Source organism: Pseudophryne corroboree, chromosome 1, assembly GCF_028390025.1.
Source record: "Pseudophryne corroboree isolate aPseCor3 chromosome 1, aPseCor3.hap2, whole genome shotgun sequence".
NCBI lineage: Eukaryota > Metazoa > Chordata > Amphibia > Anura > Myobatrachidae > Pseudophryne > Pseudophryne corroboree.
Genome location: NC_086444.1, coordinates 595,420,674 through 595,446,865, shown reverse-complemented (window position 1 = coordinate 595,446,865; position 26,192 = coordinate 595,420,674). Strand labels below are relative to the sequence as shown.

General features: G+C 43.7%; 1 protein-coding gene and 1 long non-coding RNA gene across 8 annotated transcripts in view; one reads left to right on the top strand and one right to left on the bottom strand.

Moving 5' to 3' along the window:
- Positions 1-26,192, bottom strand: part of PALM2AKAP2 (PALM2 and AKAP2 fusion) — a 761,359-nt gene that overhangs the window by 305,489 nt on the left and 429,678 nt on the right. For all 7 annotated transcript variants that reach the window (XM_063914265.1, XM_063914267.1, XM_063914268.1 and 4 more), the window contains 2 exons: positions 21,748-21,769; positions 3,434-3,535 (listed from right to left, as the gene is read on the bottom strand). In XM_063914265.1, the coding sequence (XP_063770335.1) occupies positions 3,434-3,535; positions 21,748-21,769 (124 nt within the window). The remainder of the gene's footprint in view (positions 1-3,433; positions 3,536-21,747; positions 21,770-26,192) is intronic.
- LOC134900845 (uncharacterized) overlaps positions 1-26,192 on the top strand; it is a 218,013-nt gene that overhangs the window by 131,142 nt on the left and 60,679 nt on the right. Inside the window, exons 2-3 of the long non-coding RNA XR_010174353.1 lie at positions 19,549-19,696; positions 23,910-23,935. This is a non-coding gene — a long non-coding RNA (uncharacterized LOC134900845). The remainder of the gene's footprint in view (positions 1-19,548; positions 19,697-23,909; positions 23,936-26,192) is intronic.

Here is a 26,192-nt window from a genome sequence, read left to right as displayed (position 1 = left end):
TTTGAACCACTGAAGGAGATAGAATTGAAGTTTCTCACTTGGAAAGTGGTCATGTTATTGGCCTTGGCACCCGCAAGGCGGGTGTCTGAGTTGGGGGCCTTATCCCACAAGAGCCCTTACCTGATCTTCCATGAAGATAAAGCAGAGTTGAGAATTCGCCAACAATTTCTTCCAAAGGTGGTTTCGTCTTTCCATATGAACCAACCTATTGTGGTGCCAGTGGCTACTGACACCTTCACTGCGTCAAAGTCTCTTGATGTAGTTAGAGCTTTGAAAATTTATGTTGCAAGAACAGCTCGGGTACGGAAAACAGAGGCTCTGTTTGTCCTGTATGCTCGCAACAAGATTGGGTGTCCTGCTTCTAAGCAGACCATTGCGCGCTGGGTCAGAGGAACGATTCAGCACGCTCATTCCACGGCAGGATTGCCGGTACCGAAGTCGGTAAATGCCTATTCTACTAGAATGGTGGGCTCATCCTGGGCGGCTGCCCGAGGCGTCTCGGCTTTACAACTTTGCCGAGCAGTTACTTGGTCAGGGTCAAACACGTTTGCTAAGGTTTACAAGTTTGACACCTTGGCCGATGAGGACCTCAAGTTTGGTCAATCGGTGCTGCAGGGTCATCCGCACTCTCCCGCCCATACTGGAGCTTTGGTATAACCCCATGGTACTGAAGTGGACCCCAGCATCCTCTAGGACGCATGAGAAAATAGGATTTTAATACTTACCGGTAAATCCTAGTCCGTAGAGGATGCTGGGCACCCTACCCAGTGCGTACTTTACCTGCAGTTGTTGATTTTGTAGTTACACCAATGTTGTGTTAAGGTTATTTCAGCATGTTGCTGCAATTGTTCATGCCTGTTGGCGTGTGTTATGTTGAATGCCATGTTGTGCGGCATGGTTGAGGTGTGAGCTGGTATGAATCTCACCATTAAATTAAAAGTAAATCCTTTCCTCGAAATGTCCGTCTCCCTGGGCACAGTTCCTATACTGAGGTCTGGAGGAGGGGCATAGAGGGAGGAGCCAGTTCACACCCTTGAAAAGTCTTGAAGTGCCCATGGCTTCTGCGGAACCATCTATACCCCATGGTACTTAAGTGGACCCCAGCATCCTCTATGGACTAGGAGAAAAGGATTTACCTGTAGGTATTAACCTGTAGGGATTTACCTGTAGGTATTTAATACCTGTAGGTATTAACATTTTCTCTGTCATCTCTAGGGTCAGTTATGTGATGGTGTACAGGGCTGTGCCTTTGTTTGTAAACATAGTTTATGATTGACAGCAACAAGCACTGGTTTTGCCTATTACATTCACCATAAATAATTTGAAATTATTATGGAACAGCAACCCAGGGCACCCCTGCAAGTAGCTGAGACACCCCAGGGTGACACGGCCCCAGTTTTGGAAACACAGGGGAGGATATTTATTAAAGGTCATTATGCATCCCCCCCCCCGAAAAAGACACAATGTTATGATTAATTAATTTACTAAGGATTAATTTGCATGGAAGTCACATGTCAAATGCGGCTTTGTACTCCAAATTGCAGCAATTCACCATTGGTGCAAACATCGTCCAAACAACATTGGTATCTTAGGAAATCGCAAATTTACTAAGAATTGTTTTTGTCAAATTGCTCCACTTTATACCAAAATTGCAACAAAGTCACACCTCAATGCATTTAATGAATGCACTGATTTTTTTGAGCGTGTTGACATGTGAGAGCCATTTTTTCCATAATGTCCATCAAAAGCCCCACCAAAATCGCACAAAAAGATTACACCTCACCGCACCACTTCCAAAAAGCAACAGTTGCAAACCTGTATAATTAATGCTAAAGCAATGTAAATTCTAGTAAAAGCCTAGTAGTCACCTGCAGCACTCACTTTCTGCACCCAACCATGGCAGAGCAGGTATTGGAGTAGCCTGGATGCAGGCAGTGATATTATTTGGCCTCACCAGCTGACTGACAGAGCCCAGGAGCAAGAAACAGAACAGAGGAACCAGCAGGTTGGAATGTAATTGGAGACTGTCATTGTACTGCGACTTGTGGTGTAAACTGAGGCATGATTAGCTTTTGTTGGCATGCGTCTCCTGAGGCATTCTACTGCGAATTATAGCACAGTCTAATGTGAATTATGAAGCGACTTCCCACACAAAAGCACAAAATTCTCCACAAAGTGTACACGCTACAATGCGACTAAATACACCATCGGAAGACAAAGTGAAAATGATTGATCTCTTTTGGGCGATTTTAACAAATTGCCCTTAGTAAATTTCCTCCCTGGTCTCTACTATATTACATCTGTATGTTCATTTTGCTGACAGGAGTGTTTTAAATAATATTTAGCTAATGAAAAAAAGTTAAATAAATAAAACCATAATTATTCCATTGCCTGAAACATGAGTAAAAAAAATACAAAGAACAATCTAAAAAAAATAAAAAAAAATTGTTATATAGGCAGATATAGAAAGTGTAACTTGATGATAGACCTTGTTAAGTGTGATTGTACAGTGTAGAAATAATTTAGTTTATAGATGTGAATAATATTCATGTGTCCACTTTGGGGGTTATTCACTGTTGTGAGCAAACCAAAAAAGTTAACAATTGGTAAAATCATGTTGCACTGCAGATGGGGCAGATGTAACATGTGCAGAGAGAGTTAGATTTGGGTGGGGTGTGTTCAAAATGAAATCTAAACTGTAGTGTAAAAATAAAGCAGCCAGTATTTACCCTGCACAGAAACAATACAACCCACCCAAATCTAACTTTCTTTGCACATGTTACATCTGCCCCACCTGCAGTGCAACATGGTTTTGCCCAATTGCTAACTTTTTTGGTTTGCAAAAAAACAACCCTCTGAATAACCCCCTTAGTAACTCTTCCAGATTTGAGACGAGCAGCTGCTGAAACCTATTACAAATACATTTGTTTTTGCACCCTGTAAAATGAGGTTAAACCTGTGGTTGTTGAATATACATTGCAGAGAAAGCTTGCTTTAGATTTCATATGCTTAAAATAGTCAAAGAGAACCCCCAATAAACAGGTACAATAACTGCCTTTATTTTATTTTATTACTGTAGATAGGAAAGTTTAAATTATGATAGTAACTGATACAAATATATGACTTCAAGACATATTATCTTACACTAAACTGATATATTTGCATTGATATATCTTAAAAGTTTTTTTTATTCTTTCTGCTGCTGGTTAATGAATTACTGTAACCTCGCCTAGTCATTTTTTGAACACCAAAATCAAAAAGTTGAAAAAATACTACAACATATTTGTACAATAAATAAACAAATATATATATATATATATATATATAAATTATTATTTTTTACTCTGTCAGTCATGAATCTATGAAATAGTTAAGAGCTTTAAGATTAAGAAACTTCCCATGTGCCCCAATAAATGAGGTGTAATATACTCACCAGCTACTCTTGCTGTTCTGTCACATACAAGAGACGTTTCTGGTTGATGAGAGTATAGGTTTGTGAGGTCAGGGATTTGAGAGTAGATATAGTTCACTGCATCTGGGTAAAAAGAGAGTACACGCGGTTAGGTTATCAGCACTATGAAGTCTCTAGCTGGAGCTGTGCTTAGACAGCAGCGGAGCTCACTTATCAGCATACACATTAGGCATCGGAGCTGTACTACTGAACAGCTGGATCACAGGACACAAAGTGCAGATTTATTGCCTTGTCATTGGAGTTCAATAGACTAGCTGAGGCAGGAGGGAACAGGTCCAGATCCCTCAAGCCCTGTAATAGGTCCATGCAGCTTTAGGTCATTTCTAGATTTTTATGGACAGTGAGGTAGAATTGAACTATCATAGCCCTTTATGTAATGAAATCCACCTGTAAGGACACATATTATTCTTATTCATGGTTTCATACAGAACCATATTTGGAGTTATTGCTGTCTTATAAATAGGTCCTGATAAAGCTGATTATCTTTACAGGAATGAAAGCTATACCTTAAACATACCTTAAATACACTTTAAATCTTTAGCCGCTGCGGCCGCTATACTTAATTCACACTCTACGCACCTTTTACGCTATTAGCGTACAGAGTCCCGTACAGTGTACGGACTTTGCGTACACACGCCGCGCTGACGGTACAAAGTACTCACAGCGCGTACACACCCAGAGATACACTTTAAACCTTCTACAGCAATGCAATAATAATACACTTTACACCTTAGCAGGGCAATAAGGACACGACACCCATTGTGATTTTACCGCTGGGTTCCGACACCACAGTGGATTATTTCTGAAAGGGGGGTTTACAATACAAATTATACACTACAATACAAGACAATATATAACAGAATAATGGCTACAGTCAATGTACATACGTGAGTATATTCGCGTGCGCTTCGCGGTCCGGTCCTCCGTCATCAAATAGATAACGTTGTGAGTCTTGTGTGTGGCCAGGCTGCAGCAGGCTTTATTTATACAATTCTTCCAAAAGCAATACAATGGAAACTGTAATCCCTTTGTCCATTGGACACAGGAATGCACCTTTACAGTACAGGAGAGGTCATAGGTTGATTTGAAAAGGTAGGCGATGTCTTTCTCAACTGCTCTTGTGGGTGGTCTCCTCTGGATTCCCGCCGCATACATAATATACAGTAAATACAGTTTATATCTATATTCTGCTTCTGCACATAACTATCCGCAGGAACATGCGATCTTCCGCAGACCAACACCGGAATGTTACCCTTAAAATACCCTACAGCTGGATACCAAATACCACCTTATAACCTTAGTCTGTCCCCTCTTATCCTGTAAAGGTGAATCCCTTTGTTCTGCAACCATTTAAACAGCTATAACTTTCTGATGTGGTGCAAGGAGACTATGTGTACATTGTGCACTATTTTGATTAAATATGTAATGTGTTTTGATGGCTCTCCACGCGTACACAAACTCTGCCGTAAATACCCATACCACGCGCCGATGCGCAGGACCGCGGGAGCGACCATACGCAAATTGCGGATATGTGCACGCACGGCAGAACAAGTGCACGCGCAGTGGGCATGTGTGTGCAGTTTGTACGTGATGTGTGTTCTGCAATATTTTTCGACTTTGACAGTCCACCCTTTGGCAGTCACCAATAACTGCCACTATCTTATCACTAAACAGAAAAATATCAATACAATATCTACAGACGATTGGATGGTCGGAGGAGAGTTGTAGGCGGGAAATGTATGACCTAGTGGGATAGTAAAAAGCATGTATGTATGAATCCATGTCTGAGGGGCATGTATCATCGTGCCGTATATTTTTAGATAAGCTTCGAGGTATTGCGAAGTATACATTAAATCCTTCTTATCCCGTATTAAGGGTCTGTAAGTGGGCCGACAAACACTACCGAGCTCTTTTCGGCTTCTTGTTCCAACAAATGGGGTGCACATTTAGTTGATGATACATGGAGGGGGAACATATGTGAGTGCTAGTATATGTGGATATCACCTGTCGACTATGTGTTTCATTAACTGAAGGTTGTAGAGATGAAGATAAGACATATCTAAAATACATTCACATAACATTTACATAAACATTCTTGGGTAGGGCTGATGTCTTTTCCGGATCGGTGTATCTGGGCAGAGGGGGAGACAAAGGAAAAATGGGTGAAAGAAACAGGCCATGGAATTCATTTGCAATCCTTATCATAACACTGTCTCTATGGATGGGTCGTAAATTAAATCTGCTGCTATGACAATGCCCTCGCTCCTTAAACTCATCAAATTTGTGCCGTGCTTGCGCCGTATCAGAATTCGAACACACCTAAATATCAAGCCAATAATTATGACGACTCCCAGGATACAAAGGAGAAACTTCCCTACACTCATAATAACATTTTGAGCCCACTCTCCTAATCCTGAGAACCAATTTCGTGGGTTCAACCATGAGACCCAGCCGGTCAGCTCATTACCCACAGCCGAAAGGGTAAGGTTGTGTCTCCTCCGGAACTCCCACTTCAACTGCAAGATATCGTCCATCTTTTGATCGATAATCTCCGTGGGGTCGTCAGTGTTGTTTGTAATATACGTACAGCACTTCACACCATATTGAGTTGCCAAAGTGACACAGTACCCACCCGTCACGGCTGTGATATAATTAAGGACCATCCTGTGCTGGATCAGTTCCGTCTTGTAAGCTTGTAACTCCCTTCCCGTATACCTGAAGGTGTCGTCATACATCTCAGTGATATTATCTATCAAGTTCGCTAGCGCATGGATATACCTATAATTTATAATTCCTCTGGCAGTACGGGTGAAATCTAATGCGAGAAGGAATTGAATCCCGGTGGATTCGTGGATCAAATCAGAGGCTATGTGCTCTGTCCTCTCTATGAGGGGGTGGTCTTCAGTATGCCGACTGATGGGATCCCGGCGCACAGTATACCGGCGCTGGGATCCCGACAGCCGGCATACCGACACTTATTTTCCCTTGTGGGGGTCCACGACCCACCTGGAGGGAGAATAAAATAGCGTGGCGCGCTTAGCGCGCCACCGTGCCCGTAGCGTGGCGAGCGCAGCGAGCCCGCAAGGGGCTCGTTTGCGCTTGCCACACTGTCGGTAAGCCGGCGGTCGGGATTCCGGCGCCGGTATGCTGGTCGCCGGGAGCCCGACCGCCGGCATATCGTAGTGAACCCCTATGAGGTGTCTCTTGACGATGTGTTCATAGTGAGTATGAGTATAAGGAGCCTGAGCACTGCGGTGAACATCTTTCATCTTATCATGGGTTATGGTCATGACCTCTGGCAACACTCTTCCAACATAACACAATCCCTCTGAGCTCGGAGAAAGCCACTTGTACGCCTTCCTCCCACATATGAAATAGGCATCATCGGGGAGAACATAGGGGACAGAATATGACATTATCATATTACATACTTTCCAAGTGAAAAACCCAATCCCTAGTTCTCCCATCTGCTCAGTACAAGTATCGGGCTGGATGATATGAGCACAGTACCCTGGTGATACTTCTCCAACCCACATGGTCTTGCTTCCTCGAGTATACCTATACCGGAAATACCTCCCACTGTTGGCTATTTGGCGTACAAGTTCAGAGTCTATGGGTATCCTATCAGCTCTGTGCGAAAAGGTCATTGTCTGGTTATTCCACGTCACAATTTCCCGGTTTTCGGTAATTGGAAATATTGAAACATAATAAGGATCTATCTACATGATACTGGTGGAGCTTCAAACTAGGGGGCCTAGAAATATTGAATTTCTTGTCCACCGGTCTCCCACCCAGTAATTCGAGTACCTCATCTATTGCTAAAGGGTACGGTACTAATCCTGACTTGCTCTGACCTTGAGGTACTTGTGAGCACACCCAGCATTCTGTCTGGTTTAAGACCTTACCCACTAGTGAGTGGTAATCACTCAATGGATCACGGTCCATGTCGATATTAAGGCTGGACTGACATCTCTGGATGCACCCATCCTCGACTATGTTCTCACAATTCCTACAAATGCAATTTTCCTCAGACAATAACCCTTCACAGTGCCTCCGAGCTCCCTGACTACCAGAGCGCTTTCTGATACTCGCCTTTGCTCGAGTGATGTGTTGCTCTTGAGATTCTACAAATCCATCCTCGCCATCAGAACCCATTCCAGATCCTTTCTCGACCTCTCTGGGACCCTCACCGAAACAGACTGTCCTGGTCAACAACAGGATTAACAGGAAAACCCGGAACGCAGTCTCTTGGGGTAAGTCCATCTTGTTAAGGGAAGAGAAGTGAAACAAGAAGGGGGAGAAAGAGAAGGAGAGAAAAAGGGTAGTGGGGGATGGAGAAAATAAAAAAACTGGTGCGACAACCGCCTCTGGTCTTGTTGTTGTCTCAGGTGCCGTCTCAACAGTACTGCCTCTCAACCTTCACGGAACAGACACTACAGTGATACGATGTTCTCTACACTCTGCTCTTTGTCACGGGTTCTCTCCGGGTCAGCGACCTTCTTACAGTGGGACGAGTGGACCCAAGTCTCTCTTTCGGCAACCTTTAATGCTGTCGTGCTGGTTAGCAAGACTTGGTACGGTCCTTCCCACCTGTCAATGAGGCAACCTGAGCGTAGAAAATTTCGAATCATTACATAATCCCCAGGTTCAATGTCATGACAATTACAGTTCGGTAGGTCAGGAATCACCAGCTTTAGATTTCTATTTTAATTCCTCAGCTGCTGGCTCATCCTAACCAAATATTTTAAAGTCACTTCGTTATTGCATTTCAAATTATCCTGGGGGTCTATCATTACATGAGGTTGTCGGCCAAAAAGAATCTCAAAGGGTGATAGGTTAAGGGGGGACCTGGGAGTGGTTCTGATGCTGTACAATACTAGTGGCAAAGCTTCTGGCCTCAACAATCCAGTCTCAGCCATCACTTTGCTCAGCTTGTTCTTAATAGTGCTGTTCATTCTCTCCACCTTCGCACTCGCCTGTGGTCGGTATGGAGTGTGCAACTTGCTATTAATTCCCATCAGTTTGCACATTACCTGAAAGACTTCACCTGTAAAATGGGTACCCCTATCGCTTTCAATTATTCTAGGGATACCATATCTACACACAAATTCCTGCACAATTTTCTTTGCAGTGAACGTAGCAGTTTTAGTGGCGGCAGGGAACGCTTCTAGCCATTTGGAAAATACATCAATACAGACTAACACATATTTTAAATTCCTACTGGGTGGTAACTGTATGAAATCAATTTGTATTACCTGAAAAGGGCCGTCTGTCGGAGGGATATGGGATGGCTCTGTTGGTATTGACTTTCCAATATTCTTCCTCAAGCAAGTAAAACATGTCATTGCTCTCTTACCTGCATGAGAAGAGAATCCTGGCGCACACCAGTAGGCTCTCACCAGCTTACACATACCTTCTTTACCCAGATGAGTCAGACCGTGTGCCGCCTCAGCTAAGCTTGGAAGATATGCTCTGGGGGCCACTGGCGTACCGTGTCCACCTGTCCAGAGTCCTGAGGACTCCTGGTCATACCCCTTTGACCTCCAGACCGCCTTTTCCTGGAGAGAACACAAATTTTGCATTTCAATTAATTTTTGTGTGTTGATTGTGTTGAATGTCATCAGTGATGTGATGTTCGTTTGTATGGGGGTGCTGGCTGGTGATTTAGCAGCTTCGTCTGCCCGGCTGTTACCAAGTGAGATTGGGTCTTGGTTGTAAGTGTGTGCTTTGCTTTGTAAGTGTGCACTCTGTCTGGTTCTTGTCTCGCTGTTAGAAGCCTTTTTATGTGGGATGCATGCGCTACAGGTGTGCCAGCTGCCGTCATGAAATTTCTGAGGCGCCATAGGGCCCCAAAATCATGCACTACTCCAAAGGCATACCTAGAATCTGTGTATATATTGGCTGACTTACCCTTGGCCAATTCACACGCTCTGGTTAGGGCGACCAGCTCAGCAACTTGTGCTGAGTGCGGTGGGCCCAGGGGTTCTGCTTCTATGATACCTCTGTCATCTACAACTGCATACCCAGTGCACAAGTCTCCAGAGTCCGTCTGTCTGTGGCAACTACCGTCAGTGTAAAAGGTAAAGTCTACGCCTTCCAGTGGGTTGTCACTGATGTCAGGTCTCGCAGTGAAAGTCTGATTCAGGTATTCCATACAATCATGCGTATCAGTATCTGCACTAAATCCTCCTTCACCATCATTCTCATCCTCCACCCTTTGTGCCTGTCCAGGCACACTTGGCAGACAAGTTGCAGGATTTAGTGCGCTGCATCTTTTGATGGTGATGTTTACAGGGGCCATCAGTGATAATTCCCACTTTGTAAACCGTGCCGATGAGACATGTCTGGTTTGGGCGGAGTTCAGTAAGGCTGATACTGCATGAAGTGTATGGATGGTCAGGTTGTGTCCTAACACTACGTCTTCGCTTTTACTTACTAGCAAAGCTATCGCTGCAACACTTCGCAAGCATGTGGGGAGAGACCGCGCTACGGTGTCCAACTGTGCACTGTAGTAAGCTACCGGCCTGCTGGCATCACCATGTCTCTGGGTTAAAACTCCTGCTGCGCACCCTGCACTTTCTGTACCGTATAATTCAAAGGGCTTCCCATAATCTGGCATACCTAATGCAGGTGCCTGTGATAGGCACTGTTTGAGTCTCTCAAAGGCCAATTCGGACTCATCTGTGTACGAGATACGATCTGGTTTGTTCGAGGAGACCATTTCTTGCAAAGGTAAAGCCAGTATGGAGAATCCTGGGATCCAGTTTCGGCAGTACCCACACATTCCAAGGAAAGTGCGGATCTGTTGCTGGGTTTGTGGCAGGGTCATGTCGCGAATCGCCTGTATTCTATCAGCGGTGAGATGTCTAAGTCCTTGAGTCAAGCAATGTCCCAAATATTTTACCCTGGTCTGGCACAGCTGCAACTTATCCTTTGAAACCTTGTGTCCCGTATGGGAAAGATGAAACAGAAGCTGTTTCGTGTCTTTCAAGGACGATTTGAGTGAGTCAGAACACAACAATAAGTCATCGACATACTGTATTAGTACTGATCCACTCTCAGGTTGAAAGGATTGTAAACAGTCATGCAAGGCCTGGGAGAAAATACTCGGGCTGTCAATGAAACCTTGGGGAGGTCGAGTCCAGGTGTACTGTACTCCCCTGTATGTAAATGCAAAGAGGTATTGGCTGTCAGGGTGCAGAGGGACAGAAAAGAAGGCAGAACAGAGGTCAATGACAGTGAAAAATTTTGCAGTAGGGGGAATTTGCATGAGGATGACAGCTGGATTGGGCACTACGGGGAATTGGCTCTCAGCTATCTTGTTTATCCCCCTTAGATCCTGCACTAGCCTGTAACCCCTCCTTCCACTCTTTTTCACAGGGAAGATGGGACTATTGGCAGTGCTGGACGTCCTGACTAGTATGCCCTGTTGTAGCAACCGCTTTATGACGGGGTACACTCCTAATTCTACCTCTGGCTTTAGAGGATACTGAGGGATTTTTGGAGCTATCCTACCGTCTTTTACTTGCACTACTACCGGAGCTACATTCGCCATTAATCCAGTGTCTTGTCCATCTTTGTTCCAAAGGGAACCCGGTATTTGTGAGATAATTTCCTCTACCTTTGATGGACACTTGTCTATAATGGCAGAATGCGACATTAGCCTTTGAGGGGTGTCTAATATATCTTCCACTTCCTGAACGTGATTCTCAGGTATATCCAAGAAGACACCCTCAGGAGTACAGTATATGACACACCGCATTTTACACAATAAATATCTTCCAAGCAGGTTAGTCGGAGCCGCTGCAGCCAGCAAAAAAGAATGCTTGGTTTGCAAGGGCCCTATCGTAATCTCTGCAGGTCTACTCAAAGGGTAGTGTTGCACTATTCCTGTTACTCCCATTGCCGAAATTGTTTTACCCGTGGTTTTCATACCTACAGTTGAATTTAACACTGACCTGGCCGCCCCTGTGTCTACAAGAAAAGGTAATGGTACAACAGTTACATCAACCGTGACCTCAGGTTCACTACCAAGGCTAGCAATCAACTTCACTGGCTGCAGACTACAGGTGTGGCCCAACCCCTATTGTGTGGTGAGACCCACCCGCAGCGCGTTGGCAGCTACGATATGTAGGGGAGGTAGCTGAGAATTTCCAGAGGTCTGCCCATCTCTCCTTGGGGGGTACCTCCTTGTTTCCCCTGCATGTGGCTCGTAACTTCTCCTATGTGGTCCCTGATCCCAATTATGTGAGTAGTAGTGTGGTTCGTATTCTCTGTCTAGGGTTCTATCTTGGCTATGCGCTCTACCACTCCTACAGTCTTTGGCAAAATACCCTTCCTTCCTACAAATGAAACATGTTCTAGGTCTGTCCCAAACAACAGGGGTCCGGGTTTTCGGCTGATGGGGTTTTGCCATAAGGGCCTGTATACTTACCGTCATCAGTTTTTCCCCCTGTGACTCCCTGTGTTTAATGATGTTCCTATCATGCTCGACAGCGGACTCTCTCAATGCAGCCACTGAGATACCTCTCCAGTTTGGTAGATAGGTCTGTACCCTCGTTCTGAGTGCCTCCTTCAACCCGTCCATTAATACTGAAACAGCTGCCTCCCTATGATGTACATTGTCTCTAATGTCCTCGATCCCAGTGTATCTAGTCATTTCCTGCAGTGCTCGATGGAAATATTCGGATGCCGTTTCACCTTCCTTTTGTCTTATGGAAAAGATTTTATTCCATTTGACAACAGTAGGGAAATATATTCCTAATTGCAGATTGATTTGTTGTACCTTCTCCTGAGTGTACTCATCAGTGATAGGTACTTCTTCGTCTAAATTGCAATCAGTTATGAACTTCGCGGGGTCAATATTGGAGGGTAAACATACCCGTAGCACTGTTTGCCAATCTTTGTTTGTGGGTTCGGTGGCGTTACCTAACTCTTTAATGAACCTCTGGCATGCGACTAGATCCTTTCTGGGATCGGGAAATTCTGACATAATTGACCTCAATTCTGTCCGGGACCAGGGACAATGCATGGCAATGTTCCTGATGGGAGTGACTCCCTGAGCGTCAGTCTTCCCATTGGGGACTGCAATCACCCTGACAGGATTTAATTCAATAACATCATTCTGGTTTGATTCTACAATGTGGGGTGCTATGGTTTCTGCATAATGTACGGTACCGTACTTACCTGTGGACACGACCTCACTTATCCCTCCGCTAGGGAGCCTGACTACTGCTCTTGTTGGTTGGGCCGTGCCCACCTGAGTGTCTTGTATGGTGGCTGCTAGAGAGAGTGCCGATATCGTGCTGGGCTCATCTTCTTGTTCGCAGTCCTGGGGAAAATTTATAACAGGGTACAACTGGCAAGGGTTAGGGTTAGTACATTTTGCAATTACACTCTTATTCTGTACCAATGTATCATTGCCTGTAGCCATTTTCTCCCCAACAATATATGGAGGTGGTGGTGCCGTCGCCATTGTTTTCCCGCTACGTTTGGAACCTGCTGCGCGAGCTAATTCCTTTTGCATATCCCCCTCCTGTTGCCATAAATTTAAACAGTCTGTATGTTTAATCCTTTGTTTCTTGGATTTTATCAGACATATCCTTAACCTTAAGTTCTGTAATACCTCTGGTTCAAAGCTGCCCACTCTAGGGAATGGTACCCTATCATTGTTGGTCATATATATCCACTCATTACATAAACCTTCTGTGTGTGAACCATATTTTTCACACATGATAAACCTTGCTGAGCCTTTTGGCCACAATTCTGCCTGAACCCTGTCTAAACGCCTCTTACTTGAGCAACTGGCTCCCATATTTGTGGGTCTCTTCTAATACCTTTAAAAAAATTCCCACAAACACCAAAATACTCAATATAAGTAGACGGTGGAAGTATACCTGAGCGCCTTCCACTCGCTCGCGCCCACGCTGGCCAATACAACGATACACTGTTGATAGCGGATCGCAATGTACCCAACTTAGGGCTCCTATCAGACCTTACACCGTAATTTCTTTCGGTGGAAGTTCTGTTTGGAATATTTTCCTGAGAGAGGCAGTGAAAATTTCCTTTTCGGTATCTTTCAACTGGAATTGTTTGTAGGGTGAAAAACAGAGAAATTAGATAACTATCCTTCACCCTTTCCAGTGAAGCCCACCAGGGAGATTTCCCGAAGTTCTCAAAGAAAAACCCCTTTGTCTATACAATCACGTCTGCATATGCTCTTCCACAGCAAAAGTGACACAATAATATCACGTTGCGCTATGCAGAACAAACGGACATGTGATGCAATAGCATAGCCTTGTTGTAGACCACCTAGTAGACCACCTAGAGTTGTATGGGATACCACTCAGTCCACCAAGATCACCTAGTCCACTTAGTTAATAACGCAAGGTTGCGAACCCTACGCCACCGGGCCTCTACTAACCCAGTGTGTCCACCTAGACTACCTAGCAATCCACCTAGTCCACCTAGTTCTTGGGTTCAGTATCCACTCACTCCTGCACTCGCTCACTCAAATACACTTTATTTTTCTGTACAGAAAATTATCATTCAGACAAGCAGCTTTACTCCCAGAGGCAATACAGTAAATAAGGGTTTTATACTAAACTTTGGAAACTGGGCAATCTTGTGTTATTGTAGCGTGGCTACTATCCCACCTTTAAACTATACGAACTATCGTGTGGTTTTATTATGCACACACAACGCTACGCAAGCTTGCGTAATTACGCAACCGTGCGTACCTTTATGCCACGTGTGCGGCCTTGCGCTACGTGCACGTTTTGTGTACGCTGTCCTCACGTTCCGTACCACGTGTACCAATGTGCGGACGCAATAAAACAACTCACACAATTTCTATAAATGTGAGCAATATTAACTATAATCGCTCACTTAACACGCCACACAGTTTCTTTTCTGTATAAACCTTTATAACTAGGCCAGACTGCGTTTGTGTTTTACACTTACTTCCTTAATATTTATATTATGAATCTAGTAATCTGAATGTTATGGCAACAATGTGGGAGAGTATGCACAGAGTATGGGTGTACGCTTTTGTTGTGTACGCATTTGGCGGCAAAAATAAATTCACAGATTTTAAATAGCTTTTTTCCTGCTTACCGTACGAGTTCTACCAGCATCCCTACAAACCATACAGAGCAGACACCATCTAATCAGCAATTAAGTAGGGTTTTCAGTGCATTCACCGACCAAGAAAAGGATACGTAGGATCCCTGTCCACCCTTATGCTGATAGATTAAGTCTGCTTGTGACCTGTTAAGCAGTAAAAATGTGGAAAACCGGAGAGCTCCCAATTTATAAAGCTGATTATCTTTACAGGAATGAAAGCTATACCTTAAACAAACCTTAAATACACTTTAAATCTTTAGCCGCTGTGGCCGCTATACTTAATTCACACTCTACGCACCTTTTACGCTATTAGCGTACAGAATCCCGTACAGTGTACGGACTTTGCGTACACACGCCGCGCTGACGGTACAAAGTACTCACAGCGCGTACACACCCATAGATACACTTTAAACCTTCTACAGCAATGCAATGCAATAATAATACACTTTAAACCTTAGCAGGGCAATGAGGACACGACACCAATTGTGATTTTACCGCTGGGTTCCGACACCACAGTGGATTATTTCTGAAAGGGGGGTTTACAATACAAATTATACACTACAATACAAGACAATATATAACAGAATAATGGCTACAGTCAATGTACATACGTGAGTATATTCGCGTGCGCTTCCCGGTCCGGTCCTCCGTCATCAAATAGATAGTGTTGTGAGTCTTGTGTGTGGCCAGGCTGCAGCAGGCTTTATTTATACAAGTCTTCCAAAAGCAATACAATGGATACTGTTCCCTTTGTCCATTGGACACAGAGATGCATCTTTACATTACAGGAGAGGTCATAGGTTGATTTGAAAAGGTGGGCGATGTCTTTCTCAACTGCTCTTGTGGGTGGTCTCCTCTGGATTCCCGCCGCATACATAATATACAGTAAATACAGTTTATATCTATATTCTGCTTCTGCACATAACTATCCGCAGGAACATGTGATCTTCCGCAGACCAACACCGGAATGATACCCTTAAAATAGCCTACAGCTGGATACCATATATCACCTTATAACCTTAGTCTGTCCCCTCTTATCCTGTAAAGGTGAATCCCTTTGTTCTGCAACCATTTAAACAGCTATAACTTTCTGATGTGGTGCAAGGAGACTATGTGTACATTGTGCACTATTTTGATTAAATATGTAATGTGTTTTGATGGCTCTCCATGCGTACACAAACTCTGCCGTAAATACCCATACTACGCGCCGATGCGCAGGACCGCGGGAGCGACCATACGCAAATTGCGGATATGTGCACGCACGGCAGAACAAGTGCACGCGCAGTGGGCATGTGTGTGCAGTTTGTACGTGATGTGTGTTCTGCAATATTTTTAGACTTTGACAGTCCTAAGATCAGTAACTGTACACACCATATACTGTCATTATTACACTACACTGCATGGGCCTGACTGACTAATAATTTCAATGTTGGTTGATTGGCAGGTCATCAAAGGGAAGCCCCTACTAATGTAGCCAAGCAATATCGCCCTCACACCATTACCCACAACTGGATTAGTTCCAGCCTGACTGACTGATGAGGATCAGATACACAAGTAGTAACTGCAAACTGTCAGCTGCGGATGTATGTCTTGTATCCATAGATAAAATGAGCTGCATTAAGTGGCATAGCAATAGCAGTCACAGCAGGCACCGTTATGACTGGTGCCTGGAAACATCCCACATTGCAAGATGCCATAACTCCACTGACACATAATTCACTATTTGGTCCTTTTATACCCCTTCCAGACATACAGCAAAAACCCAGGATTTTGTACATGAACAGGCATCGACCCAGATTTTTGCTATGTGTGAACAGAAATGATCCGGATTTAAGTCCCGGGTCCATGACCCTTCTCTGTACCAGTGTTTTTCCCAGGCGCGCCCTGAGTCGCTTCTAGTCTGTCCATCCAACCCGGGTTTTAAGAAAACTATCTCATTGGCTGTTCAGTGCCTGCAGATGACATTTACTGCAGCACACCTTGTATGTATCAACTCTTTATACTGCAGCACTTTAGAAAACAACTGTAATAAAACCTGAGACTGCCCTTGAGGTGGAATATCACCTTTAAATGTTGTAGTCTCTGAAGTATGTATCTGTATGGTATATTGGGGCACCTGCATACTTGCCTGCGAGTACAATGCTTATGTAGCAGGGGATGTATCAGGAAAGGATCGTAGCAACATTTGTACACAATATCCATCTCCTGCCAGTCAGTATGACTGGCAGGAGAGCACCTATCTGCAGCGAGATTATGTGATTGTTGTGAATGTGACCAAATAGATAAAAGGAGAGGTCTAATCTCCAGTGGTAAGCCAACCCCACCCTCTCGGCGCTATATATTAAATAAATATACAGCTGCATATGTTTTGAGACTTGGTTAGAGCCTCTGGCATATGGAAATAAGTAAATGATTAAAACATCGCGCTTCATGTTAAAGAATACTCAATTGTATATACATGCATATATATATATATATTGGCTGTGAATCTGTCAGAAAAAGTCGGGAGACTTCAACTATGTATAAATACACACATTTATTTTAAACATAACAAACAAAAAAACATATATATATCTATATATATTCATAAAAAGCTTGTGCTAAAATAGCAGGCCATCCAATTTAGCACTGATCCCTGAATGTCCCATATATTGACATGGATAATTGGTATAATCCTTACTATTTCCAAGCTTTCATGGATATTAGAACACTGGGTGATAGACTGTTACTATTGTATCCTGTTAGGACAATATGAAACAAATGTTGCAAATTGCTGTTTCACTGTATCCACAGAAGCAAACAAATTTACTTTGTATGCCGGTGTCCCGGCTTAAGTTATGCACAGTTCATATATATAAAAGAGGGAGCATATTCTGGGATATTTACCACCGGGTGAATATGAGCTCTCCTACCGTTGTGGCACCTCCGTCACTCTCTTCCCGGTAACTCTCCTGTTCCAACCTGTGTCAATTTTCTTGGACAGCATTCTACAACCGTTGATCCTCAAGCACAAGCACTTTATCAAATATACCATCAGTTTTTTAAACCGACTCAGAAAGATCACACATGTCCCGGCAGATACGTTAATCTGTGTGGTGGACGTCATCAGCCTTTATACGAGCATACCTCATGAGTCAGGACTGGAGGCTATGGAGGACTTTCTGAAGACAGAGAACACGGAAGCTCTCAACATTTCATTATTTATGGAACTTCTTCGGATGACCCTGGATATTTTTTTTTTCTTATTTAACGGTAAATTTTACTGTCAGAAGACGGGGGCTGCGATGGGGAGCAATCTCTCCCCATCGTTCGCCAATGTGTTTATGTTTAAAGAGGAGGAAGAGGTCTTTTTTGGAGACGTGTCTATTTCAAGTCATATCTTACTGTTCACCCGTTTTATATATGACTTGTTCATCTTGTGGATGGGAGGCATAGAACGGTTCAATCAGCTCATGCACACCATTAATTCTAGGCTGTCTAGCATTAAATACACTTTTCAAACTAGCACCAGCTCATTAAACTATTTAGATGTTCAAGTATCCATTCATGAAGGGAAGCTCCATACAGGTCTTTATTGTAAGCCAACTGATAGGAACACTCTCCTCAAAGCCAATAGCCATCATCCGAAGTCCCTCAAGGAGGGTCTACCCCGATCCCAAATGATCAGGATTTCACGCATTGTCTGTGATCGTGGCACACTTGAAAAAGAGTTGGATAATATGGTATTAAAATTTTTGGAAAGAGGTTATGACCGGCAACTTCTCCTAAAACAAAAGATGAAGGTCATTCAGATGTTGAGAGAGTCACTTCTGACTCCAACTGTTCGACAGCAGAAACCAGTCATTCCTTTTGTCTCCAGATATAACACATCTAGTCCTGTTGTGCAGAGAGCCACCAGAGCTTTGTGGCCTATTGTGGCCTCTGATCAATCGCTGCCAACATTCAAAGGTAAACGACCAATGATGTGCTATTCACGTGGTAGGAATATTAAGGACCAAGTAGTACACACGGACATCACGGGTTTTCAAACAGAAGTGAATAAACAGAAAGCACCAAATACCACCTTTTTGGGCAGAAACCCTGGATGCTATAAATGCATCAAATGCACAACCTGTGAAAACATGATTGTTAGCTCCAGCTTTAAGAACCCCCATCAGGATAAGTCCTACAGGATTAACTTTGTTCTTACATGTACCACAACACATATCATTTACCTCATAAGGTGCCCGTGCGGGCTACATTATGTAGGAAAATCAGTCAGAACCCTGAGAGAGAGAATGGCTCTCCATCGTTTTGCCATTAAACAGGCACTGCTAGGTAAAGACTCGGAGCAGCCATTAGCGAGACATTTCGCTGCGGCAAAACACATTATGAAGGATCTTCGACATCTGATCATTGATCACATCCCCAAACATATCAGAGGAGGTGATAGAGATGGAAGGCTTTTACAGCTTGAAGCAAAATGGATTTTTGAGCTTAATACCACTAGTCCAAATGGCCTTAACGAGAAATTAAGTTGGAACATCTTTAAATAATGGCCCCCTAGTCTTAGGCTTGTATTAAGTCTGCTTGTTACTGTTCTGTAGAGGTGACAGCTAGGAGTTGTATTAACGTTTATTCTTTTAGTTTTGCCACATCTTTATTTTAAGCATTATGGTGTTCAAACATGTGACTTAGACTGACCCCAAGGTATATATTGTTCCGCGGAGTCGAATGTCAGGCTGTTCTTTTTTTACTAGAGAGAATTTAATCATTCGTATATCATCCTCAGAAGTTACATTATGAATTAATTGTACCCTCCCTGTCCAGTTGGGATTTCTGTCTCAATAGCCAGCACCTTAGCATACCCTAGCTGTCATCTCAGCAGTATATTATTAGCTAGTATTATCCATTTCTATTTGTGGTGATTGGGATCTGTTAGATTTTTACACTCCTTTACTTGTATCATACAGGGCCGCAGCCCGGCCGGTCAGCGTCAGGGGTTGTCACGACAACCAGACGCATATTGGATGACGTCAACAGCAGGGAGCCGGAAGAGAAGCCGGGACTCGTACAGCCGGGCAGGCGTGATGCACAAGGCGGGATTCTTTGGTATTTAAGGTATGTTTTATATGTTATTGTTTACCTTGACAAAGGGGTGTAAAGACCCCGAAACGTTGGTTCACCGAGTGTGGAATACACTTTGACTTGTTTAGCCTCCGAGTGCCGCTTTCTTGTTTTACCTTATGGCAATTTTGATAGAGGGCACCGGAGCACAGCTGTTTTGTATGGGGGAGTGCCGGTCCACTACACAGTTATATATACATGTATAAAGATGCAGGAGACGGCACTCCAAGGCTTGCTAATGTATACTTGCGTCTGGTGCCCTCCAGGTGTATTTGGCCCTGATGGGCTCAGGGCGTGGTTCACATGGTGTTCCTATTTAAGGTGATTGCCTATGTATGTTATTTATCCTGACAAAAATGTTGAAATAGAGATTGAAACGTTGATCTTCCTTCATATGGGGTCTGTGTCTTTCTTTTATAAGCTGTACTGAGTGCCGCCTACCTGCAGTATACATGCATGTATATACAATTGAGTATTCTATAGATAACGTGAAGCGCAATGTTTTAATCATTTAATTATTGTGAATGTGTCCCCTTAAATCCACACCAAATACCAGGGCAGATCCGGGTTCAGTGTGAACGCATCCAACCCAAGAATTTCCCAGATTTTTGGTATAGTTTGAATTTCCTGGGTTGATAGCCCAGGTTGTACCAGTGTATTTATGTCTGAAAGGTATTACTGGGAGCTCGAGGAAGACAGAAAGTCACTGCTCTTCGTTATACAAAGGGAAACAGGGTGTCTAGCATCAGTGAGCTCCTGTCCCTCTCTGCTCTGTTGCCCCTCCATCTGCTCAGCTCTTTCTGCTATGCTCTGATAAATAATAATCTATATCACTGCATTTCAGGTCTTGCCTAAAATCATACTGGCCTACTCTCCAGAATGTCTGGGAGACTCCTGTATATCAAGAGTAGGCCAACCTCCCAGATTCTACTTCACTTTTAAGGGTCATAGGCGGGGCATCTTTATGGAATTTGTGCCATCAGGCTCCACCTCCAGTGCAAGGAGATGCAATACAGGGCCTGATCAGGCCATGGTGAAGTAATCTGCATCATCATATCCCCGCCTCCTGCTCTGTGAGAATGCAGGTCACATCATTACACATCAGGGTGACAAGCCTGTGATGGCAGAATCTCAGTGTCATGCCACTACACTTGACCTGACGTTTCAAAAATAAGCAAGTATGCTTAAAATAGCTTACGAAGGTCACCATGCACAGATGACACAGAGTAAATAATCTCTTAGCATGTAGACTTTCTGACTGCATTTACAACACATTAACCTAGGGAATTCAAGTTAAATTGGATTAAAGCTAAATATAGTAACCACAACATACTCACAGTCAACTGTAGTTCTCAGAATATAATTCAAAAGTAAAAGCACTTATTTTATTAGATATATTGAAGGGATACTCATTTGAAATGTGTCAGAGACTTGTAGCCAGGCATTTTTAAGAGTAGGGTATTTACTGTACATTGTGTTAACACTGACCTAACCAATGGCTCTCCATATGTCCCTATTAGTACACTATAATGTCCTACTACACAAGGAAGGTTTAGTCACTGGCGTATGTAAAATGGGTGCAGTGTGTGCGGTGCACATGAGCCAAGGGGGGCCCACACTGCACCCATTTTGTCAATACTTACCCTCGGAGTCCTGCGTTGGCTGCAGAAACCACCAGGAAAATGGCGCTGTGGACATTTTTCTAACATTTTGCACATGCGCAGTAGGAAAATCACTAGGAAAATGTCCGCTGCACCATTTTCACAGAGCCCTGCGCATGCACACTAGACTGTGGTACAGCACTAGGGTCATCCAGTGACCCTAGTGCCCAGAGTCTATTGCTCTGCCGGCTAAAAAGGAGGGGTCCAGGCCTACTCCCCTCTTGATGCACTCCTAGGTTTGGTGCATATTGTATATTAAAGAATTAAACTAATGTACTTAATGATATATAGTACTAATTCTGACCTGACCCTTACCGAACAAATTTAGTCTTGAACTGCATGTATCAGTACATATTTTTAATAAGCAATATATAAATATCTTACCTTTATTCTGATTTGACAAGCTCTAAAAAAAAAGAAAGAAAGAAAAACATAAATGTTTTTATATTTATTGCCGCTTAGTAATTATACATTCTACTATGCTGAAAATAGACAATTATTTATGAACATTTGTTTTTATTAATACTGTATATGCATTTTTTCCAAGGTGGTGGTCCTGTGATACCATCTTTTTTCTTAAGGAAATACTTTGGGTCCTCGTCAGACCTATTAATGGATGATATCATCTACATCCAGACTCAGGAGACAGCACATGGGCCCTCATTCCGAGTTGTTCGCTCGCAAGCTGCTTTTAGCAGATTTACTCACGCTAAGCCGCCGCCTACTGGGTGTGAATCTTAGCTTCTTAAAATTGCGAACGACGTATTCGCAATATTGCGATTACACCTCTCTTAGCAGTTTCTGAGTAGCTCCAGACTTACTCGGCATCTGCGATCAGTTCAGTGCTTGTCGTTCCTGGTTTGACGTCACAAACACACCCAGCGTTCGCCCAGACACTCCTCCGTTTCTCCAGCCACTCCCGCGTTTTTCCCAGAAACGGTAGCGTTTTTCCGCACACACCCATAAAACGGCCAGTTTCCGTCCAGTAACCCCCACTTCCTGTCAATCACACTACGATCACCAGAACGATGAAAAAGCCGTGAGTAAAATTCCTACCTGCATAGCAAATTTACTTGGCGCAGTCGCACTGCGGACATAGCGCATGCGCACTAAGCGGAAAATCGCTGCGATGCGAAAAAAATTACCGAGCGAACAACTCGGAATGACCCCCCATGGTGTAGTACATGTACCACACAAATGTTTTTTTTTTTCTTCAAAAAATAGTACCACAGGATACGTACAATATAAAATATAAAATAGAACCTATTTAATTTGTTGGAGACTGGTATAAGCCTACACATGCATCTTATCTCATAGAAATTAGAAAGTAATTTCCAAGATAGTCCAGTTTGCTAAATATCTGTGGAAGGTAGGTTACATGTGATCCAAATTCACCTACACGTTTCATCTGCTAACATGAACTTCATCAGCGGAATGAAGACAGAAACATACCCTAGCTAATAGTTTATTGCATGATGCCCCCTTGCCAACTGTGTCCAGGACTATCTTGGACATTATTTTGTTATTGTGGATGATTTCTATGAGATTAGTAGCAGGTGTAGGTTTATACCAATCTCCAACTAATCAAATCAGACAAACTCTATCGCCACTACCCCCCCTCCCAGACACACACACACACACACACACACACACACACACACACACACACACACACACACACACACACACACACACACACACACACACACTCCCCTCTTAACTGACAGCAGCAGCCTCTCTCCCCAGCCCAGCTCGGTTACAGTTATGGCCCTTAAATACTGGGCGAGTTTGAGTTGAAAGCAGCTCACTTTTGGTGTGTTGAGCTGCTTTTCATTGCCGGCAGCCGCCGTTCTTCTGCCGGTATTACCAGTAGATGAACGGCAGGGTGAACAGCTTTCCATAGCGTCTTGCTATGGAAAGCTGTTCACCCCCGCTGACATCGCTGAGCAGGGAAAAAAAGCGATCAGTGTGTATGCACTGAGAGATTTTCAGCCCAGCGATGTCAGCCATCATCGCTGTGCATACACGCTGGGCAAAAACGCCCAGTGTGTATGCACCTTAAGGCCAGAGAGGCTGCTGCTGCTGCTGGGCAGCAGTATAAATATCTACCTGTGTGGGAGTGATTACACTAATCGTGTTCCTCCCCGGATTTGCTCCTGGCTGAGGGGCTCAAGGCACCCCCTGCTTTTCACGCAGTGCCGGCTACAATTTTTTTCTTTAATTTATTTTTAAAGGGGTGTGGCCACGCCTCCCACAATTAGGTCATGTTATCCAAATTTTACCTGGGCCCAGCAGAGATCTCTCCAGCACTGGGATCAGGTGTATCTTTTTGTAAATACATTTGTGTTTTCAAATAAACTACACCATGAGGATATGTGTTGTCTTCCCTTAATAGGTCTGACAATCATCCAAAGTAAATGTTGATAAGAAAATAGTATAATTTATTCTGGTACGCAGTTTGGAACCTTATATTTTGACATAACATCACAGCTATCTCAGTACTTATACATTATCACACTATTTTGTACCTTTCTTTGGTTTTTCAGCATTGGGAACCCCTGAGAGAAGTAAGGTAATTTTCCTAAATTCAACTACAGTACTATATAATGAATGAAAGAGCAATTAATATCACCAGCACCAATAAAACATTCTATACACAGATATGCACAATCTTTCTCTAGGGGCCTAACTCATGTTTATATGCAATTAGCTGTTCCACCCGTTCTTCGCACAGGAGTTTCTGATTTTTCACGGTTTGAAATATAAAAGAGTATTAAAAATTTGGTAAATCTATAGAGATGTAAATTTGAGACGTCTTAATCAAAGTAAATATTAATCTATGGTTCTTGGTGTTACCTGAGGAGCACCCATAGCAGATACGGCAAAATGAGACAGGACCATTTTTGTAGTTTATTAAATTGTACACACTGGAGGTGCAATCCAAATTTTGATCCAATTGTCCATTTGGGCATTATCATTCATGCAATGCAAGCCACGCATCTGTAATAAAGTCATTATATCAACCCCCTTTTCATCCCCATAGGGGAGGTTTTTTTAAATTTTAATTAAGTCGTTTTCCTATTTCCCACCTGAAGATACCTATGTTACATTTCAGCTTCCTAACATATTGGGAAGTAAGAGAATTACTGATGAGTCAGTCTGTGAGTGAGGGCTTTCGCATTTATATATATAGATTGCAAGTTTTTAGGCTTTGGGAACTACTAATGTTAGCAAGTGATGTTGCTGCCCAGAAATTGAAAAGAGACACCATCCGGAGCTGGCGCAAACTCATTCACAACTGTGTACACATTCACAGCATACAGTACGGATGGTGTAATGGGGGCAGTACGGATGGTGTAATGGTTAGCAGTACGGATGGTGTAATGGGGGCAGTACGGATGGTGTAATGGTTAGCATTACTGCCTCACAGCCCTAACTGTGTGGAGTTTGTATATTCTCCCCGTACTTGCGTGGGTTTCCTCCGGGTACTCCGGTTTCCTCCCGCAGTCCCAAAAATATGCTGGAAGGTTAATTGGCTCCTAACAAAATTTACCATAACGTGAATGTGTGTGCATGTACATGTGATAGGGAATATAGGCCCTCATTCCGAGTTGTTCGCTCGGTAAAAATCTTCGCATCACAGCGATTTTCCGCTTAATGCGCATGCGCAATGTCCGCACTGCGACTGCGCCAAGTAAATTTGCTATGTAGTTAGGATTTTTACTCACGGCTTTTTCATCGTTCTGGCGATCGTAATGTGATTGACAGGAAATGGGTGTTACTGGGCGGAAACAGGCCGTTTTATGGGCGTGTGGAAAAAACGCTACCGTTTCCGGAAAAAACGCAGGAGTGGCCGGAGAAACGGGGGAGTGTCTGGGCGAACGCTGGGTGTGTTTGTGACGTCAAACCAGGAACGACAAGCACTGAACTGATCGCAGATGCCGAGTAAGTTTGAAGCTACTCAGAAACTGCTACGAGGTGTGTAATCGCAATATTGCGAATACATCGTTCGCAATTTTAAGATGCTAAGATTCACTCCCAGTAGGCGGCGGCTTAGCATGAGCAAATCTGCTAAAATCCGCTTGCGAGCGAACAACTCGGAATGAGGGCCATAGATTGTAAGCTCTACTGGAGCAGGGACTGATGTGAATGAGCAAATATTCTCTGTAAAGCGCTGCGGAATATGTGTGCGCTATATAAACAACTGGTAGTAATACTAATAATACAGTGCCGTAACTAGGCATTTTAGCGCTGTGTGCAAGAAACGGCATTGGCGCCCCCAAATGCAAGATAGGGGCAGTGCGCGCCGTAGGCGCACGGAAAATATATAGGGGCGTGGCTTCATGGGGAAGGGGCGTGGCCACAAAATAATACCAATCCATACTACGGTGCACAAGTAGTCTCCATTATTCAAATTACGCTGCACAATAGCGCTACTACACCAGGTAGAGCCCCTTTTACACATTACAGCAGACAGTCCCCCTTTTTACACATTACAGCAGACAGACCCCCTTTTTACACATTACAGCAGACAGTCCCCCTTTTTACACATTATGGCAGACAGCGTCCCCTTTTTACATATTACGGCAGACAGCATCCCCTTTTTACACATTACGGCAGACAGCGTCCCCTTTTTACACACTACGGCAGCCAGTCCCCTTTTTTACACATTGCGGCAGGCACAGTCCCCCCTTTTACACGTAACGGCAGCCAGTCCCCCTTTTTACACATTACGGCAGACAGCATCCCCTTATTACACATAACGGCAGCCAGTCCCCCTTTTTACACATTGCGGCACACAGCGTCCCCCTTTTTACACATAATGGCAG